General features: G+C 45.5%; 1 protein-coding gene and 1 pseudogene across 1 annotated transcript in view; one reads left to right on the top strand and one right to left on the bottom strand.

Moving 5' to 3' along the window:
- NMBR (neuromedin B receptor) overlaps positions 1 to 21,330 on the top strand; it is a 45,406-nt gene extending 24,076 nt beyond the window's left edge. Inside the window, exon 2 of the mRNA XM_078647057.1 lies at positions 20,491 to 21,330. Coding sequence (XP_078503183.1) covers positions 20,491 to 20,892 — 402 coding nt within the window. The 3' untranslated portion in view covers positions 20,893 to 21,330. The remainder of the gene's footprint in view (positions 1 to 20,490) is intronic.
- LOC144761830 (large ribosomal subunit protein eL27 pseudogene) lies at positions 19,697 to 20,139 on the bottom strand (annotated as a pseudogene).
- Positions 21,331 to 21,722: the final 392 nt, after the last annotated feature.

The raw sequence follows: 21,722 nt of genomic DNA, 5'->3' as shown, positions 1-21,722 counted from the left end.
CTGAGAAAGCCACAGCGGTAGCAACTGAATCGGCTTCCGTAGCTAGAAAAAAGCGTGCAGTAAAACACATTGACGGTGAAACAATGCTGGCGGTGAAAACGTCATCAAAAGGCGACTGCTCAGCGTTACCGATCAGTTACCCACTCAAATATACATACATAATCGATGCGAACTCCGTTCCTTTTGCTCGAATCCCTGGAGTGGGGGATAGAGTAATTCCAAACAAGGACAGGAGAACTTTGTTAATAGCAGACGCACATATGGGCGAGGGTCTCAGACACCTCAAACTAAAAGATTCTCTGGAAGAACTACAATCAGTGTACTGGTGGCCAGGCATGAGCCTGCATCATCACATCTTTGTAAAAAAATGCCCGGGCTGCAACAGAGATCGCAGCGGCGAGAGGAACGGGGTAATACCATGGCGTTTCACTCAATAAGGGCTAAACAATAATCAGTGAAACAAGTATAAATAATGTGTCCCATTAACAAACAAAGACTAGTTTCCACTTATAAATGTAGACCCCAGCACTCGGCTGACGTCGGGACTGTTATACAAGATTTGCGAGTCTAAATGGCATATACGCTAGGAGCATGCTACGTTTGACCAATGTTTTCACTTTAGCCCTCAAGCTTGTGGGAAAGCACGGCCAAATGAGCATAGCGAAGCGGGATTCTTCTCACTTCCTTCCTGAGGGATACGGGACGGTGTAAAGAAAAAACCAAGACATAAAGCAATCTATAACAGCAAAGGTATTAGGTTCGGGAGCTGGGTGGGTCAAACATCTAATAAGTGTCCAACGTAGTCTAAACAACTTGCCAAGAAATTCTCTGAGGGGATTCAGTCCGTACGAATTACTGTTTGGAACTAGGATGCTAGTCTTAGATCTTGACAGTCAGACTTCAGTGGTAAAAGAAAAAAGCTTTGATATCAAAGATCGTTTGGCTATTTTACAGGACTTAAACAAAACAAGAAAAGACCTGAGCAACATAAAGTTGAAACAGCAGCCAACAACCACTGAAGAACCACCACCTGTCCCAGCAAGACCTGTCTGGATTCCAAAAGTGGGGGATCTAGTCAGAGAAAAGATCGCGGTAAAGAAGGAATTTGGGCCTTCTTACAGAAAAGCAGTTCCTGTCTTGTCCATCAACGGGACGAGATCAGTTGTACTACCGCCGCTTGCTGGTAAAAAGGAGAACCGAGTTGTATCCATCGACCTGGTAAAACCACAATCATGTGGCCGATAACAAACAGTAGGCCAAGTGGACTCCCGATAAGTAGTAGAACACCAAGGTTTGCTACAAGTACAGAGGTGCTAACTAAAAGGCTAATCACATTCGAAACGCCTACAGAACAACAACAAGGACTATGCAACAATGCAATGGAACTCACACCTCTGAAAACCCAAATAAAAACATTTAGTAGAGACACACCAACCTACAATGAAGTAACAAATGAATATGCTGAAGCTGCAAGAAACAGTAATCCTGAAGCAATTGGAACAATCGACAGAACGGCATCCGGCTACTTCATCAACTTTGAAGATTCTTCTGAAGATCTAAGTGAATCAAAGACACAGCCATCAACAAAAACTTTTAAAGATAAAGCTAAGGAACTTTTGAAACAGCTGAAAGAAACCTATCTGATTTCTCCGTGGATTGAATTTTGGGTGTCATTTGGTGTATTTATCCTGATACTTTGGCTCATCATGATACTATGTTTGGGACGCTTCATTGAGGGAAAATATGCTAAAATGGACACAGCAAGCCAGAAAATCAACTTGATCCTCAAGCCACACACGTCTTCACACGTCAAGAAAAGAGAACTTTCTTCAGTCAATTTCACAGCCAATCCTATACCGGGTGGGGTAGCATGGGACAATACTGACTATGAAATTTATGGTCCGGTAGAGATCCTCAAATATCCACACCAAATCAAGATCTCGTTGAGTGACTTTGTAAAACCAAACTCATTTGCTGATGATTGGGACTTTGAAAGTATTAATAACATGATGTCTGATCTAGTGATGTCTGCTAAATTTACCAAACATGATTATTTGCAGGGTTCGTCTAATTATGATAGTATGTACTGCTACAACCACTATGGTAACCATTTTTTACATAAATCAGCACAACCTAGAAATGTTTTAAATTATAATCAATGGTAACATTGTGCAACCCCTCCAAAAGGAAGCTCAAGAACCTTTTATGACAAATATTCATACTTTTCAGGGTTCAACACAAGTAATGCTGAAACATTTTATTTCAAATTGTCAAATAAGACAGGAACAAAAACCATGCTTAGAAACACAAAATTGATATATTCGGACTCATTTTTTGAACAAATGAATACATTTGGTTTTGATTATTGGGACAAAAATGTTGAAGTAAAAAGTGTTTGGGGTACAAAAGAATGGCAAGTACAAGGTATAGAATCATTGTTTAGAGCCTGCATGATCCCAGAACAAATTATATTCTTGAATGAAACTATTCAACAAACTACCTGTCTTGGATTAGCCAAAATCAAAGACTTAAATAAACCGTCTATTCCAAAACCAACAATGAACAGCAATAACTCTGCAGATGAAGAAATAGACGTAAACTATGTATTAAACCAAAACAGAACAAATCCTGATTGGAAACAAAGGTTAATCTGGCCCACAGATACTAATAACTGTCAAGACAGATTCCTGAACAAAACACAGGGGTTCACATTGACCAGGCCAGACCCTAGATATTCCCAAAGACAACACCCAGGGATAATCACCACCTACAGTGTGGGCAAACTATGCCTTCATTGGCTAAAAACGTCCACACTGACAGAAATTAAGCAACACCTAACTTTACTTACTGATGGTGCTGACTTGCGTGATTTCATTATGGGACCACGCAAACAGCGTCAAAAACGCTTCATAGCAGCCTCTATATATGCAGCTTACAACGAGGCCTGGAAGATAACTCAAATTGATACAGCAGAAAGTATACGGGAAATTGACCGTATTAATTTGGAGAAATCGCTTTCTGTAGTGGTCAATGGGTTAATGATTCTGTCCTCCAGAATCTTTTCATTGGACAGCATTGTGTCATCAGCAATCGACATAATATCGCAAGACTTACTGTTGTTACAACACGGTCAGTCTCAATTGCGTTCTATTGTACAGCTTGGCTGGACGTTACAAAATCTGCGTTCAGGCTATGTGCCTTGGCGTTTAATCAACACAACGTCACTATTCACTATCTTTAACCTTACTGATAAACAGATCAGTATGGCACAAAAGGGTGCTGATTATACAATCCTGAGCATTGAGAAACTCGAGAGATTACCATTGACAATGTCAGAACGACCTGTCATTGAATGGATAATACATGGGATAATTAATATTCCGATATCTACTTTCAGGTTTCAATACTGCCAAAAATATATACAGGCTGGCATGTACGAAAAATTGGGAAAAGGGTACATTAAGACAACATGGAACTTGCCCTATTCACATGCATGTGTCAGTAATAAAGGACAGAAAGTGTTTCTTAGTGGCAATAATTGTGCGATGTCACTAAGCGGTACACTTCTGTGTAATGGAATTAGTTTGCATGGAGCCTGTGAAGGGAACTCAAATAACCTTTCATGTCACCAGCTAGGCACACCTGCAACAGAGATAGAACCATTCTTTAAAAGACTCTATAACGGGAGTTACATTCTAATTGTGGATCGCAGATGTTGTAGTCTACTGCCCGGGGTTCCTTATCTCGTTAGTACGACTGCGAAGGTCATGTGCTGTGGACGCTTATTGTTCCCCAGCTCCTTTCCAGACAGGGAGGCAAGGGCATGGCCTCACTTGAAAATTACTTCTATTCGAGTTGATACTTTAAGCAGAATGAAAACAGTGCTTCTTCAGACGCCGACCAGGCTCACGTCATCAAAAGAAACGTATGATCTCCTAGTCGCAAGGACGACTGCAGAGATTCACTCATTGTTAGCAACTAATTCCCCCATACATTTCGCAGAAATCCTGAATTAAATCTTAAATATTTCTGATACCAGTGGAGTCTCAAATGTATTTAAGACAGTATTTTCGATGGCATTAACACCATTCAAAGCCATACTGGGTATTTTTCCAGACTTCGTCCATTCGATTTTTGGAGGAGTTCCCCTCATTTTGGGACTAATTGCAGGAATCCTATTCTTAGTCCTTATATTTCGTTATGGCAAACCATGTCACAGACAAAACACCTGCGACAAGGGAAGAAACAATCCGAGCCATTGGATACCGGGACCGGATATAAAAAATCCAGGGACTAACCCGGCTTAGAGACCTGAACATGACTTGGTTTCTTTCATTTCGGCCGATATGGCAAAGATGTGTTTTACCTGTATTAAGGTGCATGCTGTGCGGAGAAGAATGCGTGTTGGACACCTGTCTGATGCTACAATCGGATGCGCCAATGGATGCAGATACATTGTTGGGTCCGGTAAAGGCTCATGCATTGTGCTGCCCTCAACGGCTGCCAATCCTGATGACGGCATTCGTGGAAACTTCACCACTACGATTAAGGGGTAGTGAAGATCAAGATGAAAGCAGCATCGATCAGGTACAACCTTCTGTCAGCACTACTAATCAAAACGTCAATGGAGACAATCATGCACATGAATGCATGGTTACATCCTTTTCCGAGTTAGTGGAACTCTCACAGGAAGCTGTTGACAGCTTTTTCAGCAGTCTCAACGATATGATGTTCTCACCAGAGCAGAAATAACGACTCTTGAGCAAGCTAGCACACGGCGTTCCCGACACCTTGAATTTGGCCTTCAACTTTAATAATAAAGTAGCAAGATCGACTTTTCCTCCAGTCCACGGACAGCAATTTTTTTAGCAGCCCCAAAATATTTTTGTTAAATTTTACGGGACACTTTTCTTCTGCTTAAAGTAAGAACTATTCTTAGAGAACTAATTTCTATTTTTAGAAACTTCATAGACATTAGCTGCCCGCTGGTATGTTTATAAATATTTTTGAACTGTGATGAAGTGGTCTCGAACTTTTCTTCTGTATTAAGAGCCATTTCATGTGTAATTCTAATATTCAATTACTAATAATGTATACATATGCGTGATTATTTTAGCATTATTCTACTGCTTGAGTGCATATAGTACATATGACTATTTTTTTCCCCGTATGTTACATAATTTCAAAATGCATTATGTGTATTTTGGGGTGGTAAGGTATACACGATACTCTACAGTATGTTTTACTATGCCTAGATTCGTAAATATGGCCATAGTTAGCGTGGAGTGGGTGTGATGTATTCCTATAGGTTCTGTATCGATCCCCCTATTCCTGACCCTATTCTGGTTAACGAGTTAACTAGCAGCCATCCCATGATGCAGAAACCGTTATCTGATTACGCCAGACCACGGCACAGGAGCGCGTTATCTGATTAGGTCATAACGCTTGCCATCTAATTAGGCAAGCAATATTCCTCCAGCCCCTGATAAGGCATACGGAGTTCTCAAAACAAATCAAACCTATGACAACCTGGGAAAAACCCTGCGGCCATTGTTTTGATTTCACCGAGAACTTCAGTAAAAGAATGCTCTAACGACCAGCTCGTATGACATCCTTATTGACGTATCTATGTCCATCCTTACGTCAATCTCGGCACCTTACAGGTATAAATATTACCGATATTGCCTTAAGCAAACACACGCGGTAGTGACGAGACCGGAGCAGCGAGACTTGCCGAAGCCCAGCAGAGAGCGAAGCCCACTAGCTGCCCCGCCTTCCTGACGCGCTGAGAACGAGACGCTGCCTTTCTCCTGCCGAGAAATCCAGATCCGGCGCTTCCGAGCAGCCCTTGCAGGCAGCCTGGAATATCGAGACCAAAGATGAGAGATACCATCCCTCAATCATCCTAGATTCAAGGTACGGAACTGAATAACCCCTTGCAGAGAATTCTTGAATCAGTCACTTGGCAAAACAAACTTAACTTAGACTGCTACTTTCTATCCCCGCCCACGTATTAGGCTTAGGTCAGGTACACTGGGGTAGGCGTGGTTAGAAGCACCAGTTGAGTACGATTAGTCAAATGTTTATATGTATGTATCTATTTTATCCATTTTAAACCACCATATGGCTTAGAAACCATATAAATGTTTTTACAATATTATTTTATACTTCTGCTTTTATTGTATGCACTTTACTTAACCATAAGTATTGCAATAATATCGATTCATTTCTCTTGTACGAGAAAAGAGACTGATCAATAAATAACATCTTTTATTGAACACGCCTGTCTCTTCTTTTTCTCTACAATCTGGTGAAACTAAGAATGCACGTACTGACTGAGTAAAATAAGTTGTCTTTTGTTTTCACACGACTCTAGAGATACACTCTTGATTAGGGGAGAGCAAAGTTGTCATGTTCTATGGTTGTCAGAAACTAAATCCCTTCTTGTCTATCCAGGGAGGTTCAACTCCTCCTTGTCTATTCGAGAAAGTTTCTAGTGAACTCTGAGCTAGCTGGCAAACCCAAAATTTTAAGTCTAATATCGACAGTAGAAGACCTAGTTAACGTCTGGTCTAGGTCTATACTATTGGAGGTATTATTCCAATGCGCAGAGCCTATTGGGATAATAGGATCTACACTACACCCTCAAGTGGTGCAATAGGTGAGAATGGCAAACTGCAAACACCCAGTCCTAAATACTCTGTCCAGCTTCAAGCAACCACTAGACCCAACATTAGAACCAGCAGTAACATATCAACGTATCAGCAAAGGGGGTGCAGTCGGCTAGACCATTTAGATAAAACCAGATAAGGGGGTGGAACCATACCCACCATGAGAGGTCCTCAGTCCCGAGCCCTGGTTGTGAAGCAAAAGAGCATATTAAAGGAACAGCACCCACTGTCATGAATACAGAGGTAATACATTATCAGGATCCATGCCTTGCGCAAGCTGGCCGTTACTCAGTAAAGGTACATTGTATATGAATGAAATTAGTGGCTATTCACAGTCCGTCAACTGGCAGTCCAGGACCCCAATGGTAGAGTCAGTACCTAAAGAGAAAGAATACAAGGCATACTGAACGCCCTACTCACGCTGATCAGCGATTGTTAATAAGTCTCAGGAAGGTTGCTGAAGTAATCACCACCTGCTGTACCTCCCTGGCTTGCTGTGGGGAAGAAGCTGTTCTCGGACCACTCTCAGGGGGAGAATGACGCATCCTCCATTGAATACGCTGAGGCTTGGGTGGGTAAATTGTGAGACGCGCTAGCCCCGTGAATCTGGGAGATGAAGTTCCAGCCAGTCCCAAGTCCCTTCTGGTGTTTTAAAAAAAGAGAGTACATGCCTCATGGATCACCTTTAGCCTGGCGGGAAACAGCAAGGCATATTGAAGACCTAAAGAACCCAGCTGTTCTTTAACCTGGAATTCTGAAATGAAGAGCACCTCAGAGGACAGCCAACGTGTAAACCGGAAATAAGGAGACCCTGACATTTTCCATAAGGATTGGTGCCTTTTCACGTGCAGCATGCAGCAGTGTGTCCCGGCCTTTAATGTTGGGCCACTATGGGTAGAGGGATTGCACCAGGGATGGGCCATTTTTGGGGGACCCGGGGTGCTCTGTCCACTGTAAACAGCTCGTACAATCTGGATGGTGCCATTACTGAGCGGAACCAGTCCTTAACAAAATGGGTTGTATTGGGACCTTCCACATCCTCCAGTATCCCCACTATTCAGATCTGATTCCTATAAGCCCTCCTTTCCGTGTCATCTACGCAGTCCTGGAGTTGATCCATTTGTTGGCGCGGGTGAGTAAGCTGTGCGGAATGCTCTGCCTGACATGGGGATACGGACGAGAGAGCCATCTTGTTTGTTTTGCTTGTATTACACAATTTACGCTGGTCATCTTTGAGAATGCTATTGTCTGTTGTGAATGCCCCCAGGCAATGCTCGATTGCCACCTACGATTCACGTATCTCCTGAAGGATGATATACAGCCTGTCTTCTTGGGTGGGCAGGATGGTAGAGGGGGAACAATGTCCTTGGGTGTCTGCATGACTGAGCTTTGCGAGGGCGTAGATCTGGAGCGTGAGTGCGGGCCGTGTATCAGGCTTGTGTCTACTGTGACCCATAGCTGCCAACTATAATGTCAAGGGGAGCAGCTGATCGATGCCAAGACCGGGGACCGTCCTCACCTGTCTCCCTTCTCAATAGGCCTGACAGGTGAGAACAAGTCAAGCAGCGGGACCCAAGCCTCTTGCAACCATCAGTGTCAGCACCCCCCCTCAGCTGCAGTCACTTCGCTCACTAGGCCGTCCGCCGCAGGGCCATTGCACTCAGGAACGCAGTGCGCTGCAAAACCATGCACCCCAGATGGTAGTCATCAATCCCAGTATACCACCATGGGCGGGGGGATCCAGTTCCAAGCCCTAGTAGAGTGCACTTGCACCACAATAGTCAGTGTGGGGATGCAGGAGTAGAAGCGGGGTCCCCCTCAAACAAGCACATGACTCGGCAACCACAGGGCCCCCAGAGGGTCAGAGTCTGACACATAGGGTGCAACAATTGCTGTGCTCACAGGCTCGAGGGGCCACTAACCTATAGGACCTCAAAACACTGGCCAGGAGAGGGTAGAGACCCTGTGCTGCAGCCGATCAGGAGCATGCCAGCGCAAAAAGGGGGAGGCAGAGCCTCTGGGGCAAGGAAGAAGCCAGTTAACACTGTTGCGCAACCAACCAGTCCGGCAATGTGAATGTGCATCACCAGACAGGGCCCATGTGTAGGTCCATCTGAGCCTCTCCCTGTGTCCCAATGTGGCAAGGGGCCCCCAAGGAGGAGCAACAGCCGCACCTCCACAGTGCAGACAGCAAACAAGCAGTACACCGCGGTCCATATCTGGTGGCCAACTGCTTCCTCAGTTCTTTGCTGGCCCAGAAACACAGCAGGGCTGTCCATCGCCTACAAATCAGTGGTGCTGTCACTGAGTGGGGAGAGGGTACTCAGTGACAGAAAGCAGGCCACTGTGCGGTATCAGGCATGCTCCCACACCAACGGTAGCCAGCAGTAACCTCTAGGTGGGTCCTCGTGCGGTTGGGTGTAGCAGGACACCAAGGACCACCCCTCCTCCACAGGTGAGGCCCCCACTTGCAGGCCCACCTGCACTGCTTCTCACCTTCTCTAGTTGTGGCTCACTTCACAGACCCAAGTCTATGGCATGGCCTGCAATCGAAGCATTGTTGCTGCTCCCTGCCAGCCCACACATAGCGTGCTCAGTCCTCCAGCATAAGGAACCGAGGTCCCAAGCAGAAAGCGCCCGCCTCTCCAACTTGGAGCACTGGTGTTGCTCAGTTCGTTTAGAGGGCCACCACAGAGCTCCAAAATGCCCCCCTTGGTTCAGAACACTACCAGGAGCAGGAAAGTGACGGTCTCATGAGCCGATGCTGCATACTGAGGGTCCCGTCAGCAGGACTTTTGGGCTAGATCCGGGAGCCTCCATGTTGAGCGGCCACCATCTTAGGTGGTTAGGCATGGCCCCCTCTAATAATGGGAGCCCTAGGTAAGATTAAAAACACAGGTGGATGTGTAAAGAGATTATTATGATCTCTCACAACTCAGGTTTACATGTTTCAGCCGTCCTCCTAAATGACCACAGGCACCAAATGGCTTTCGTCAGGACCAGAATATCCCTATAACCATGTGCTACTCCTACTTGGTGTGCACATATACATTCTGACATGTGGTGTGTTCAAGGTTGTTTGTAACATTTTGTCTATGGTACCAATCTTTTTATGTATTTTCAGTATGATAGTCCTTTGTGGCATGGATACTCAGAGGCGGGATCGACCCAGTAGTCACACATTCATCAAGGTGTCTCACTCGCATACTACATATATGGTGTCTTCAGATTCGGAACTCGAATTTGTGTTAAGGATCCATTGGAGCCAGCCAAGACTTTACCAAGTACAAGCAACTGTCTTGTTTTGCGGGGAAAGTAAGTGGGTGATTGTGACCTAGAACCCCTTGGGTGACCCCCAGGTTGGAGAACAGGCATCTCATGATCGCAAGAGAGGGCCATGAATTTTTGCATAGTTAGTGCTGGTTACAGAACAGAAGGACACAGTTGTACACTTTGTGTGTGATTATTATTCTAGACTTGAAAGATGAGCATATTTGTTGTGTAGGATCTCTGAATGTGCACATTGCCATTTATTCTTTTTTGTATTTATGATTTTCACTTTTAAGACATGTTAGTATGTCTGTTGGGTCGCTAGCTTTCACTGCTATGTCTATGGGATATTGCTGTAATTCCATGGACATCATTGGATGTTAATTGTGTGTTCTGGGCAGTTTGTGTTTGCGGTAATCAGACATGTACTTCTTGTTCTTTAAAAATGTGAGGATACTTTACCCACAACCTGCTTTTTTTAGCTTGATTTTTTTGTTTTGATTTGTTTATTGGAATTTAGCATTTCATGTTACAAGTTAATATAATATATAATATATTGACATGCGTCTGCAGGAAGTTGAAAGATGACTGTGGATAGTAGAATTTACAATATCACTGCATATCAAACACATTAGACATGGCACAGTAAAATATCTTGGGTGCTACCCTCTTGCCTGATTCTGTTTCTGTGTTCGTATTCTTGCTAGAACCTGGCCGGGTGAGTTTCCCATAATCGTGGATTTATGTTTTAGCCCCACATTTACCCTTTTGTGCTATCACATATGATATTTAATTAATGTTTTCCTGTTTGAAATCATCGGTTTTGGAACTACTGATGATGAAGATGAATACTAACTTTGGGGGTCAAGTCAAGTCAAGTCATAAAATTTATATAGCGCACTACATACCCGGAGGGTTTCAAGGCGCTTGGGGAGGGGAGGGGGGCTAGATATCCTTAGGGAGGGGGATTATTTGTCAAATACCCACGTTTTAAGTTGTTTTCTGAACGCTAGGTGATTCTGGGTGAGGCGAAGGTAAGCGGGGAGTGAGTTCCATGTTTTGGCAGCCAGGTATGAGAAGGATCTGCCTCCCATGGTGGTTTTGTTGATGCGAGGGACAGTGGCGAGTGCTTGGCTGGAAGAGCGAAGTTGGCGGGAGGGGGTGTAGAAGGACAGTCGAGAGTTGAGGCAATCTGGTCCGATGTCGTAGAGTGATTTGTGTGCGTGGGTAAGCAGTCGGAAAGTAATCCTCTTATTGACGGGTAGCCAGTGGAGGTCTTTAAGGTGGCCAGAGATGTGTTCATTGCGTGGGATGTCTAGTATGAGCCTGGCTGAGGCGTTTTGGATTCGTTGTAGTTTCTTCTGGAGTTTGGCGGTGGTACCTGCGTAGAGGGTGTTTCCGTAGTCCAGTCGGCTCGTGACCAGGGCATGGGTGACTGTTTTCCTGGTTTCGGTGGGGATCCAGCGAAATGTTTTTCTGAGCATGCGAAGGATGTTGAAGCAGGATGAGGATACGGCGCTGACTTGTTTGTTCATTGAAAGTGAAGAGTCCAGGATGACGCCAAGGTTCCGTGCGTGGTCTGTCGGGATGGGTGCTTTTCCGAGGGCTTCCGGCCACCAGGAGTCGTCCCATGCAGAGGGGGATTTACCTAAGATGAGGACTTCTGTTTTGTCTGAGTTCAGTTTCAGACGGCTTTGTTTCATCCATTCGGCGACTTCTTTCATTCCTTCGTGTAGGTTAGTTTTGGCGGTGCTGGGGTCCTTGGTGAGAGAAAGGATCAGTTGAGTGTCATCCGCGTAAGAGATGATGTTGAGGTTGTGTTGGCGGGCGATGGTCGCGAGGGGGCTCATGTATACGTTGAAAAGGGTGGGGCTAAGTGAGGATCCTTGTGGTACGCCGCAGATGATTTCAGAGGCCTCGGACTTGAATGGTGGGAGGCGGACTCTCTGGGTTCTTCCGGAGAGGAACGAGGTGATCCATTCCAGTGCCTTTCCTTGGATTCCGATGTTTCTGAGGCGCTGTAAAAGGGTGCTGTGGCAGACTGTGTCGAAGGCTGCAGAGAGGTCGAGGAGGATGAGGGCGACTGTGTCTCCATTGTCCAGTAGAGTTCGAATGTCGTCTGTTGCTGCGATGAGGGCGGTCTCAGTGCTGTGTTTTGCTCGGAAGCCAGATTGTGAAGAGTCGAGGGATTTGTTGGCTTCGAGGAAGGCGGCGAGCTGGTTGTTGACAGCTTTCTCGATGACTTTGGCCGGGAATGGAAGAAGTGAGATGGGGCGGTAGTTTTTGAGTTCGGTGGGGTCTGCTGTTGGTTTTTTCAGAAGGGCGGTGAGTTCAGCGTGTTTCCAGTCTTCTGGGAAGGTAGCGGAGTTGAAGGAGCAGTTGATGACGTCTCGGAGGTGCGGAGCTATGACGGAGTCTACTTTGTTGAAGATGTGGTGAGGGCATGGGTCTGTGGGGGATCCAGAGTGGATGGAATTCATCAGGCGGATGGTGTCCTCAGTGGTGATTGGGTTCCAGGCGTTAAGGGTGTTAACGGGGGGAAGAGAGTCAGCTGATGGTGGGGTGGGTTGGCTTCCGGGTTGGTTGTCAAAGCTGTTGTGGATGTCAGCAATCTTGTTGTGGAAAAAAGAGGCTAGGGAGTCGCAGAGGGTTTGAGAGGGGGTGATGTCGTTGGAGTTGGCCGAGGGGTTGGAGAATTCCTTGACGATGTTGAAAAGTTCCTTGCTGTTGTGGGCGTTGTTGTCGAGTCGATCCTTGAATGCTGTTTTTTTGGCTTTTCGGATCAGTTGGTGGTGAGTACGGATGGCGTTTTTGAAGGTGACTTTGTTGCTGGTGGATGAGTCTTTTTTCCAGGCCTTTTCAAGGGAGCGGCATAGTTTCTTGGATTTCTTGAGGTCCTCGTTGAACCATGAGGCCTTCTTGCTTTTGTGTTGGCGTTTTTTCAGTGGTGCTAAGGTGTCTGCGGTGTTGGATAACCAAAGGGTGAGGTTGGAGGCGGCCTCGTTGGCGTTAGAAGAGAGGGCTGGGGAGGTTTGAAGGAGCGATGAGGAGATCTGTTCCGTGGTGATTTTGTTCCAGTTTCTTTGTAGAGTTGGTTGGAGGTGGATGATGGGTTTCGGCTTGTTGTAGGTGAAGTGGACGCAGCTGTGGTCAGTCCAGAGGAGCTCCGTAGTGTGGTTGAAAGAGACATGGTTGCTAGAGGTGAAGATGGGGTCGAGTGTGTGACCTGCGATGTGGGTGGGGGAGGTGACCAGTTGTTTAAGTCCGAGGTTGGCGAGGTTGTCTAAGAGGGTGGCGGTGTTGTGGTCGTTGATCTTCTCAAGGTGGAAGTTCAGATCTCCCAGGAGGATGTATTCTTTGGAGGGGAGCGCGTGTGGAGTGATGAAGTCCGTGATGTCTTCACTGAATTTTGCGCGTGGTCCTGGTGGTCTGTAGAGGAGGGTGCCTCTGAGTGTGGTCTTGGGGTCGATGTGGATCTGGAAGTGGAGGTGTTCGGAGTTGGCGAGGTTGGCGTCAGAGCTGGTTGAGATGCGGATTGATTTCTTGTGGACGATAGCGATTCCTCCTCCTGTTTGGTCGGTGCGGTCTTTGCGTGTAATCTTATAGTCGTCAGGGATAGCGATGGCGATGTCGGGTGCGGAGGAGGCGTTCATCCATGTTTCCGTTAGGAAGGCGACGTCTGGAGAGATGGTGTCTAGTAGGTTCCAAAGGTCAATGGCGTGTCTGTGGACCGAGCGGGTGTTGAGAAGGATGCATTCTAGGTGGTTGGGGTCGGGAATCTGTGGTGTGGTCGGAGCGGGGACGTTGACGGTGCCGCTGAATTTGCAGGAGAGGCAGGAGAACGATCCATGGGTGCGTCCTGGAGCGGCTTGGATGCAGTTGGGGGCGCGACCGGGGTTAAGGGCTAGGAGGGCGTCGGCATCGTAGGTAATGCGGGGGGGCTGGGGAGCGCGAGGGGCAGGGGGTCTGGCGCTGGGCGCGGTCCAGGCGCGGACGGGCGTAGACGGGCTTACCTTTGGCGCACCTTCGGCGTGTCCGAAGCGCGTGGGGGCATTGGCCATAAATGGAAGGTGGGGGGGAGGGGCGAGGGCGCTTCAGCTGGGAGGCGGGGCGGGCAAAGGACGACGACAACAACAACAAAATGGAGGTGGGGGGGTCAGGGGGGCAGGAGCGCTAGGGCAAACGAATGCTGAAGAGAAAAAGCGGCGAGGTGAACACACAATGAGTCACGCTAGCACAAATGCACAATGAGTCACGCTAGCACAAATGCACAATGAGTCACGCTAGCACAAATGCACTTACAATCGGCAAATCAGTAAATACAATGATTAAAATGCCAAAGCGGCAGTTCCAGCAAGCAGCGTAATGGGGGCACACAGCAGGCAGTAATTGTGAATGCAGACCAGGTCAGGGCTTAAGCGCTGCAGAAACGATACCTGAGCAGCATCAGCAGGGGAGCGACCACTCAGCTTGGAAGCAGAGAGTGAGTCACGGCGCTTCCTGGTGTGGGCGCGCTGTTTGTTGTCTGTGGGAGGGCGCTTCAGCTGGGAGGCGGGGCGGGCAAAGGACGACGACAACAACAACAAAATGGAGGTGGGGGGGTCAGGGGGGCAGGAGCGCTAGGGCAAACGAATGCTGAAGAGAAAAAGCGGCGAGGTGAACACACAATGAGTCACGCTAGCACAAATGCACAATGAGTCACGCTAGCACAAATGCACAATGAGTCACGCTAGCACAAATGCACTTACAATCGGCAAATCAGTAAATACAATGATTAAAATGCCAAAGCGGCAGTTCCAGCAAGCAGCGTAATGGGGGCACACAGCAGGCAGTAATTGTGAATGCAGACCAGGTCAGGGCTTAAGCGCTGCAGAAACGATACCTGAGCAGCATCAGCAGGGGAGCGACCACTCAGCTTGGAAGCAGAGAGTGAGTCACGGGGTGAACCGGGGAAGATGTTGGGGGGCTGCCGGAATAGATATCGGTGTAGTGTATGGGATTAACTGGTGTGGCCCTAACGTATCGCTTGCCTTAGGTGTCTGGGCTCTGCCTTGCTGCTTTTTTTAGCTTGATAATAGGGTTTATGCAATGGTTGATGGAGGATTATTAACTAGAGATCGGCAGAGCAGTTTATGCCCTTATTTGGTATATTTAGCTTCAGTCTCTCATTTGAGTGGCCTGATTGTGTTCTCTAGTTTCAAGCTACTTCATGACCTCTGTATGTGACTCCTGTTTCCTTAAAATTACTATCTCCTCATTCCCTGCCGAATCCTATCCCTTTCGTGTTAGTTTTGATACTGCTATTTGCTCTCCTAGAGGTTTTAGTGAATTATTCCCAATTTCGAACAGATATGATGAGTCTACATCCTCCTTGTAAATCTACCTTCTCATTAACTGCCTGGGAATGGTTAGACATTGCTTCTTATATCTTGCTGTCGGAAGGGTAGGAGAGTAGTTCTGTCAATGTGTTTACCTATTTAATTACTAGCTACCTTCTTAGAATATTCATTGATTCTGTATGCTTAAATCTTTTTTTTCATTCATGGACAAGGTGGTTTATAACAAATGTCATGGTTTCAAGAGGGTATCTGATAGTGACATCATTTAAGGATTACTTTCCCTACTAACGGCACTGCCACTATTTTTTTATAGTTAACTACTGTGATTGCATGTGGTTCCTATGGCATGTTCAGGTGATCAGATTGAGTGATTGGAGTTATTCTTTTTTCTCTTTTGGCTTGTTTAATTGGTTACTAAATTAAGAGTTGCTGATATGTGCCTCTTTCCTTTCCTGAATCGCATTTGGTTTCTTTCCAGCTATTTGGTGTATTGCAATTCTGAATATATTATGTTAACTTCCTTTGCTAGTGCTTGTTTTGAGTTAAGGTGATGTTGCTGTTTCAGTTCACATTATATGTAATCCAGCCCGTGGTGCATGTTGATGGCCCTCATTGGTAGTATATCATGTTACGAGGCTCTTATCAAGATGGTAAATGCCTTTGACTCTTAGTCCTATATCTGTGATGATACCCATGTTCTGTTTTTCATCTGGGGAACTTCTTTGTCCCAAAGTGGATCTTTAGGATTAGATGGATCTATCCCTTCATTATGATCCTGACTGCAGTCCAACCCAGAATCTTCAGTACCAATCCACCATATAATCGCTCTCCTTCAACTCGTCTGTTTACCAGCATGGGCTCTTCTATGACTATGGTCTGGATTACAAGTTAGGCAGAGTCAGTGGCAGCTGCCGCGAACCAAAACGGTAGGGTGGCGGGGGTGAGGGGGAAAGGAGACGAAGGGGAGGGATTGTGAAATAAAAAAAAAAATTAAAATCACTTACCTTTCAGTCCGCTTGCTCGCCTCGTTGCTCCTCCTCCGGAAGTGGATGGGTCTGGAGGCACAGGCTCCCCTCCCAATCCAGACGCAGCTCCCATATCATGAGAGCAGCAACTGGATTGGTCTGAGCGGTCTTGTTTGCTGCTCAGACTGTACCTGGGAGCCTGTGGGGTTACTCCAACCTGGCTGAGGAACACAGCTGAGTTAGAGAAACAGAAGCATGCATGTCTATTTGGTTGCCCTTAAATGGCTGGCCAAATTGACATGCACAATTATAAGTGCACAGTACTCCTCCCTGCTATGGTCTGGCCCACCCTCCCATTATACGTAAGCAGCCCAGACTGAGATAAATAAAACTATACCAACAATGTGTTATTATTGTTTTATTTATCATCTGCTGGCAGAGGGGTGACGCTCCTGTGCCATCGTGGAGGGGCCAACCTGGGCAGAGCGTTATCCTTGGGTGCATTACCACTCTGCATGATCATGAATGGCCCTGTGTTCCTGCACTCAGAGTTTACTGGTGTGTGACCACCATGTCCAGTTTTACTGACTGGAAAATCCACTCCGTAAAATCGCTTTAGGCTTGGGCTGAAAGTGCAGCTTGGCCCCAGTGCCTGGCCTCTGCTTGACCGACTGTCTTAGGCTAGGTGGCACATGCACTACTCCTATCTGCCATGCCACGCCACATCCTAGCCTTCCCTCTGACACCCTCCCCTTCCCTCTGACACCCTCCCCAGCGCCTTCGCTATATCATTTCACCTCCCACCTCCCCTCTGTCAATTACAACCTGCTTAGAGCCGGTGGTAAATGAGGGTGTTTAGCCCCATGGAACTAGAAATTCCGTTCAGTAACAACGGGTCCACATAGTTACTTTACATTCTGTATGGATTAATTTGCAATAGGCAGATTTAGGTGCTGATATATTGTCCCGAATTTTAGAAACCTGGATTTCTACACCTGAATCCGTCCTACTGGTAATCAAGTCCTATGTTTTGATGAAGGCAACAGTGGTGTGGAATCTAGTACCGTCTTACACTTATAAGAATGTTACAAATGCTTTGTCTCCTGTCTTCTACTTTAGGAAGTAAATTCCAATTGAAGTGAGCACACAATGTATGGGAAAATAACAAGTGTTTTTAAAGAGCATCTAGGAATCCAGTAAAAACTTCAAATCTCGTTCATAAATGCATGAGTTTGGACGAAAGAAGGAACACATTTGCGCCTCCATTCACATTTTCTAAAGGTAGCAGAAAGCAAACAGGATTGCATTGCCAGTACACATAACAGGGAACAAACCTGGCTAAAGCCATCACTTGTTCGGAAGGCACTGCCACTGAATCATTGAGAAGAAAGCGGTTTTGATTTTACTACCTTCTACCTTCAAAGAACGTTTGCACATATGTTATTATACAGCACACTAGAGCAACTGTTTGAAAACAAAAACTATTGTTGTTTCCTGAATTAACATATGAAAACTCGGCACGACTTCCAAACACTGCAGGCGGTGCCACAGCTCGGAAGCAGGCTTAACATATGGTCTCCTTGATGCTGAGGTGATAAACAATGTGATTTTATTGAACGAAAAATCACTTTCTGGCACCGCGCCTTTTGCTTTTTGTTCTGTTATGTTCCTTGCGCCTCTCTGCTCAGAGTCGTGAAAAAACTCAAGGATTTTTTGTTTGTTTTTCCTCTGCAGAAAAAAATTGCAAAATAAATAAAACATTCTTGTTTATGAATATACTTCAATATGCGCTTTGCCCTTTGTGCCACCTTCTAGGCAGGCAAATAGTGTTTGTTGAGAAGAGAAGTCACCAGCATTAAATCGAGACTACACATTCAATTCAGCTCCATAGATCACACTTTTGCTAGTCACAAAATGTGTTTTCTCTCTTCTCCTGTCAGAGTATGACCCTCTCAATTCTGCTTTTAAACTGTGTCGCTAAATGGCACCTCTGGGACTCCCACCAGGGAAGGACGATAGCATACATAATAAGACACAGTCTACAAACAAACAAAATAGTGGCTAAGGTGAAATTCAAAGGGTGAACCGAGAGAGAATCCTGCATAGTTTCAACTGAAAAATATCCCTTGACGGCAAAGTTAGAACAGACATTTTTCTAACTTCTGAGGTACTTCCCCCAGTTTAGTCAACCTCATGAAACTCTCTGTTGGCACCTTTTTGTGTCTGTTAAAAACTGAGAGTGAAGGGAATGGTCATTCTGATAAGAAGACAGGGAGAGAAGGATAATGCTTAAGGTGATGAAAGAAGTGCTAGGGACAATGTTTTTGAAGACAAATTAACATAGAAAAAGAAGTATGTGTCCTGGGAGGATGTGGGAATCATGGTTAGGAACACGAAGGTGGGACGAGAGCATTTTTTAAAAAAAAATCTTTATGGAGCATATAATATTCATACAACATATGCCTGTCCAGTCAAAGATCCTCAGCATGTAAAATTCATCGAACTTCAACGTAACAAAGCCAAAGGGTACACTAGTTGGTATGTAATAACGGGCACTATGCATCAAGCAGAGGTAAACGGTCAGTTGCATATCACATATAAGGCTTTACTATCTGAGCATCGTAGGAAATCACATTTACATGCTTCAGATTGGAAGATTGCCAAGCTGAAGAAAACACTAGAAATAACTAACTATGCCGAATTCTGACTTGAATGATTTTAGGTAGAGCTCATGCGTGTTCATCAAATTCTCATGTCTGGAGAATCACTTTAGTATGAATATTTAAATAAAGAAAATCCTTCCACTATTACAAAAAAATGGAGAAACACCATTAAATGAAATGTAATTTCACAGAACAGAACTATTTACTATTAATACCGTGAGGAACAGAGGTGGGCTAGCCACTGAAAGCTCGAGCCAGGCTCGAGCCTGAAGCCTGTCTTTTGGCCCAGCTCAAGGTCTTGTTAGAACCTCAAGCTTATAACAGCTTAATTTTCATGTGGCTTCTGCCTCCTCCCCTCTACCCAGGATGTGGTGTTACAGCCAGAGCTGAGGACTGTGAAATTCGAGAACCGGTTTTGAGTATCGGCCTTGGCTTAACATCAACGTCAGACTGGAACAGAAAATAGGCTTAATAAAAGTGGCTGCATTAGTGAATTAGAGCTAAAAATGTTCCATCATCATTTTTAAGATTTTGGGGGCTCTGGGCCAAACGTATTATAGGCCCACTGTTTGGAGCAGCTTTGGATTTATGATCCAATTTCATCTCTTTCAATATTGTAACACAACAGCAACTCACTGGTATGACAGCAAATAATCTCTGTGACATCCTACTATTTATCATATGTGAGGGCCTGTAGTGATCTAAAAAAAACTTTTTTTATGGATGTTGCATGAAGCATAAACACAGTATTTCTCTGCTAAATGCCTGTAATAAATAACATAAATGTTTATTGATGTCCAAATGTTCCACTGTCACCAATTTAGAACCTCAGCTTCTGGAAGAACCATTTATTTTTGCCAGTCTTGTATCATTCCTCAAATTTCACTTTGGCTTCATGTCTGGCTTTTCGTTTTAGAGCAGGGTCTCTGAATACATCCTTATTGACAATGGTTTTGTCAAGGGGAATCTGGTTGGCATCAAGTCGTTGTAGTTGCAAACCTTTACGAAGGCCTTAATTTTAGATCGCTTAGCAATCTTCTTCTTGCCCATCGTGGCTGTTACTTTACGTGGGTAACGATCAATGCCTGCCACCAGGGCATGACTGTAAGGTCTGTATGATGTACCATCATCAATGTTCTTCACTATGACAGCTTTACGTCCAGACTATCGACCTGCCAGGACCAAGACGGCCTTTCCGGGTTTCATAAATTTACCCATTTTTGGTCTAGCTCGATGGTTGCACCCACATTAAAAATAAATTGAAGGAAAACGATATTTAAAACAATCTGCTTAAGAATCATTCAAGGCAATCAGGAGATGAGTCTGCAAAACAGAGCTGGCTCTGCCCGGGGGACCCTGAAAGACTGGGGCTCTGGGCCAGAGCCCACTTTGTCCATGCTTTAAAACGTCTCTGTGGTCCCATGTTTTCAAATTGGTTCAGTTTTGCATTAGTAAAGACAGGCTGTGCAAGTGGAAGGTATGGAAGACTGCATGGATTTGAGCTTGCTGTGGACGTTTTAATTTCACCAGTAAAAACATAGTTAATACTTCATTAATAAGTATTCTTCATTTTGTGTTTCAGATGGAAACTCGAAAGCGTCTGGCCAAAATAGTGCTGGTGTTCGTGGGCTGCTTCGCCGTCTGCTGGTTCCCCAACCACGTGCTATACATGTACCGCTCCTTTCACTACAACGAGATCGACCACTCCCTCGAGCACCTGATCGTGACGCTTGTGGCCCGGTTCATGAGCTTCTGCAACTCCTGCGTCAACCCCTTTGCCCTCTACCTGCTCAGCGAGAGCTTCCGGAGACATTTCAACAGCCAGCTGTGCTGCCGACGCAAGCGGCGTCACGAGCGCTCCACCAGCTACCTCCTCAGCTCCTCCGCCATTCGAGTGACTTCCCTGAAAAGCAATGCGCGGAACACTGTGACCAGCACCACGCTCCTGAACGGGCACAGCCTGAGGCAGGAGGCGACCCTGTGAGCTCATCTCAAACCTGCATGGTCTAAAACGACTTCTGACTTTAACTGTGGTGTCGCTCTGTAGGAAAAATGTTTTAAGTAATCATAAAGGGCAGTGTTAGGGAAAGGTTTATATTTTCACAGCAAGGAAAAGATTATTTCTCCGGGAAGATGGAGCAATGACTCTTCGTGGTGAGTCTGCTCCGGACATTCCGACTTGGTGAATTTTTTGCATGGTGTTTCAGTGTAAGTCCTGTCATGCGCACAAAATTCATTTTTTGAAACAAGATCTAAGATGACATGCCGTCTCAAAATATTTATCTGACCGTCTGTTCAATTCTTTTATTGCTAAATTCTGTTCTGTGTGTAAGGCATCGTTGTTTCGTAGATGTCTGCTTCTGTCTGTATATATAAAATACACAATATGGTCAGCACAAAGGTATGACTGTTTAATCTTCACCTCTCAGAAATGTGCACAGGATCTTGGCCACATGGTGGGGAAGCCCGGAGACAGTTGTGAAGATAAGATGGTTGAGAATGATTCTCTACATTATGTGAAATATTTGTCCAAAATGAATGTCTTTGTGCTATTTCCTGTCCTCTTTGACGCCACACTACCACTCCTGCTCCTCAGTAACATTCAATTACTTCCATAGCATCCCCATATCACACATGCTGTGTTCCGCAACACGAAGATCTGAGACAGAGCGCCTTGCAGAGCAGACTGAAAGAGATCTTCATGTGTTGGCATGGTAGAAGGAATATACCGATGACAAACTAATCTCAGAATCTGCAACATTGCATTGCACGAATAGCTAAAAATTGTGCAGTGGTGTATTTACAATAAATCAT

Source organism: Lissotriton helveticus, chromosome 6, assembly GCF_964261635.1.
Source record: "Lissotriton helveticus chromosome 6, aLisHel1.1, whole genome shotgun sequence".
In the NCBI taxonomy this organism is placed as follows: domain Eukaryota; kingdom Metazoa; phylum Chordata; class Amphibia; order Caudata; family Salamandridae; genus Lissotriton; species Lissotriton helveticus.
This window is presented reverse-complemented; position numbering and strand designations above follow the sequence as displayed.